Below are 3380 nucleotides of genomic sequence, written 5' to 3'. Positions count from 1 at the left end.
CAGTCCCAGGAATAGCACCGGGGAGGCTGCGGCCTTGAGGCCCAAGAGCCAGCGACAAGAGCTCACAGAAACATGATGGCCTAGGGCCAAGCATGCCAAGCATGCGTTGAGGCTAGAAATCCGGGCAGGAGTCAGACGGGCCTGCATCTGAACGTGAATCCCTAGAATCCCTAAGACAACAATCTGTTGTGAGGGGGATGAGAACTCTTTTTGGCATTGATTCTGAGGCCAAGAAGTGCTCACAGACACATTTTGGCGTTCATTCTGAGACCAAGAAGTGCTCACAGAAACATGATGGCCTAGCTTGAAGCGAGCCAAGCATGCGTTGAGGTTAGAAATCCGGGCATAAGCCAGAAGGGCCTGCATCTGAACGGAATCCAAGTGAACCCTCAAGAAAACAATCTGTTGTGAGGGGGTGAAAACATTCTTTTTGGCGTTCATTCTGAGGTCAAGGAGTGCTCACAGAAACATGATGGCCTAGCTTGAAGCGGGCCAAGCATGCGTTGAGGTTGGAAATCCCGGCAGGAGCCAGATGGGCCTGCATCTGAACGGAATCCAAGCGAACCCCCAAGAAAACAGTCAGTTGTGAGGGGGTCAGAGGCCAAAAAACAGAATGTGGTGAAGGAGAACATCCCTGTGGTAACTCACTAATTTCCTGGAGTTGGCTAAAATGAGCCAATTGTCCAGGTAAGTGAGTATACGGATGCCCTGGAGCCTCAATGGGGCCAGAGCAGCATCCATGCACTTTGTGAATGTCCTTGGTGCCAAGGCCAGGCCAAAGGGAAGAACCTTGTACTGTAAGCCTTTCCCCCAAAGGCGAACCTGAGGAACTTCCTGTGATGCCGAGCAACCTGAATATGAAAATAGGCATCCTTCAGGTCAACAGTGACAAACCAGTCTCCTGCACAAATTCTGTGACATAATAGCCTTCAGCGTCAAATCTTGACCGCTGGAGGAACCTCTTCTATCACTCCCTTGTGGAGGAAGGAAAATAGTTCCCGCTGTAGCACAGAAGCCTCTGAGGCGCTGCTCACTACAGTCAGGTTAACCCCATCAAAGCGGGGGAAGGGGGTGGAGTTGTGACAGAACTGAAGTGCTTAACCAAACTGAAATGTGCGGAGAACCCAAAGTGATACCCCTGGTAGACGCTTCCATTCGTGAAAGAATTGCGATAGAGGAAGCAGAGTGTTGCAGTCTAGAGGACATACCTGTGTGGGGTGCCGAGATGGTCTGGAGGGGATAACATCATCTACCGCGAAGGAGAGCCTCTGGCGTCCTGATGCAGGATGAGGAAGCCCACAGGGTTGAGGGCCTGGTCTGTGACTGGTACAGGGTCTGCTGGCTTTGGGAGAGAACTGAATGTGTCTCCTATCACATGAGCAGCAGGTGACAAAGAAATAGGCGGTAACTAAGGGGAGAACGCCTGGTGCGTCTCCCACCCCCCATGTTGAAAGAGAGTGTGACTGAACGATTACTGCACACCGAAGCTGGTTGATGGATGTGACAGAAACCGAATGAGGAGACAGTTAGAAGTGGGCAGAAATGTATAAACGGTCTGGCCCCCGAAATTTGTGAAGAATAACACAGAAAATCTGTTTGAACAACAAACCAGTGTGTTATAATAAGGAATACACGAAATAATATAGTAAGACACCAATTTGCAATATATAAGCAGCAAAACAAGTGGTTTTGCCTGGGATTTTTTTTTTTTTTTTGCGTTAGTAAGGCGGGCGGAAAAAGGCTGCTTCCAAGATCTGGAGATCTCATGATGCAGATCGCTGAAAAAGGGCAGCTTTCTCCACGCAGTCCTCGAATTTGGGGCGCTCAGAAACCGCTTGTTGTGTTTAGATGACTGGGATTCATGGGGCTCGTCGGGCCAATCAAAAGAGAGCTTCTCTGTGGCGCACGTCTTACAAGCTCTGAGTAGGCCGCGGAAGGTCGCGCTTCCTGGCCGCTAGGCGGGAGAGCGTCGGCTGAAGCAGGCCCGAAATCCTCGGAGTCGGACGCCGCAGTGTACAAAACATCCTCTAGCTCAAAGTAAATCGTTTCGCATGCCTCCGGGCTAGGGCATTCATAATCATGCGAGAATTAAACCGGCGAATCCTCGCACTTGGGCGAGAGAGGGAGAGAAAGGGCGAGGCCCGTCTGCTCGCTCTCCATTGCCTCGAGCTCCACATCCGAACCCCAGGCCGCGTATTCATGGAGGGCCTCGGCCACTTCCGGAGCGCGACGGGGAAAGATGGAAGACTCCTTCTCAAAAACCGTGAGTCTAGTTTTTGCAGAGGGTTTTGAGGCTGACTTTTTTTTTTTTACATTAGAAGTGCCGTAAACCGCCTCGCACGCATGCGACAAACACTTGACACACACGGCGGCTGGCAACGACGAAATTCCATGCACTTCACCGCAAGGAGAACAGTGTTCCACTGTCGCAGTTGCCGAAATGCAAATGAAGAAAGCTCAACAAAAAACAGTCCAAATATCAAGCCAGAAAAACCGCAACAGAAGGTCTAAAATGGCCGCTTCGTGAAGGCAGAGAAATCTGAGGAGCAGATGGCGCGTTCGCCAGTATAAAGCCCAATTTATACTTCTGCGTCAAACCTATGCCGTAGCCTACGCATAGACGCACACCCTACGCCGTAGCCTGACGTGCACCTCTCCAAAAATCGAACAGCGCGTCAATTCTACACGGACCGCAAGCGCTATTATTGGTCTGCTAGAACCCCTCCCTCCGTATGTACTTGAGTTTTGTGTGTGTTTATGTGCACTTTAATATATTTTAATGTTACACTTTCTTATATAAAATAAAACAAAGCAAAGAACAAGTGTCTTATCATTTATTATACTACATAGCATTATACATCAGTAGTTGTCCGCAACAAACAATGTTGATCTGCCGTGGTACAAGTCCTTGTGGAGATTGAAAGAATGCCATCTCCTGTTCCGTTGTTGTCTCCTTTTTGTAGTTTTAATTAATGATTTAATGATTTGATATTTATTTGCCGCCGTCAAGGCTATAATGCTTCTCCGACGAGCCGCTTCTTCTTTGGCTTTTGCCATGGTACACCAGCAACATGCCCGTGAACACTGCAGACTTGCGGTTTACATGTGTACTGCACGTCAACGCGGACAACGACGCAGAAGTATAAATGAAAACTGACGCATAGCCTACGGCGTAGGTCCGACAGCGTAGGTCCGACGCAGAAGTATAAATCAGCCTTAACACGCACATGCGTTGTTTACACAAAGCGGAAGCAAGCGCATGCATCGTGATACTTTCCACAATGGTGGTGCACTGTTGCAGACGGGATGAGGAGGAGAAGTATTGTTGAATATTTTTGTTTTCTTTGCACACAAAAAGTATTCTCGTAGCTTCGTAAAAT

General features: G+C 49.0%; 1 protein-coding gene across 1 annotated transcript in view; it reads left to right on the top strand.

Moving 5' to 3' along the window:
- The first annotated feature begins 670 nt into the window (after positions 1 to 670).
- Positions 671 to 3380, top strand: part of LOC107747684 (SH3 domain-binding glutamic acid-rich protein-like) — a 28234-nt gene continuing 25524 nt past the window's right edge. Inside the window, exons 1-2 of the mRNA XM_016562279.1 lie at positions 671 to 687; positions 770 to 914. Coding sequence (XP_016417765.1) covers positions 671 to 687; positions 770 to 914 — 162 coding nt within the window. The remainder of the gene's footprint in view (positions 688 to 769; positions 915 to 3380) is intronic.

Source organism: Sinocyclocheilus rhinocerous, unplaced genomic scaffold (assembly GCF_001515625.1).
Source record: "Sinocyclocheilus rhinocerous isolate Xijiao unplaced genomic scaffold, SAMN03320098_v1.1 scaffold2274, whole genome shotgun sequence".
Taxonomy (NCBI): domain Eukaryota; kingdom Metazoa; phylum Chordata; class Actinopteri; order Cypriniformes; family Cyprinidae; genus Sinocyclocheilus; species Sinocyclocheilus rhinocerous.
Note: the sequence above shows the minus strand (reverse complement) of the source record. Positions and strands in the feature narration are given on the sequence as shown.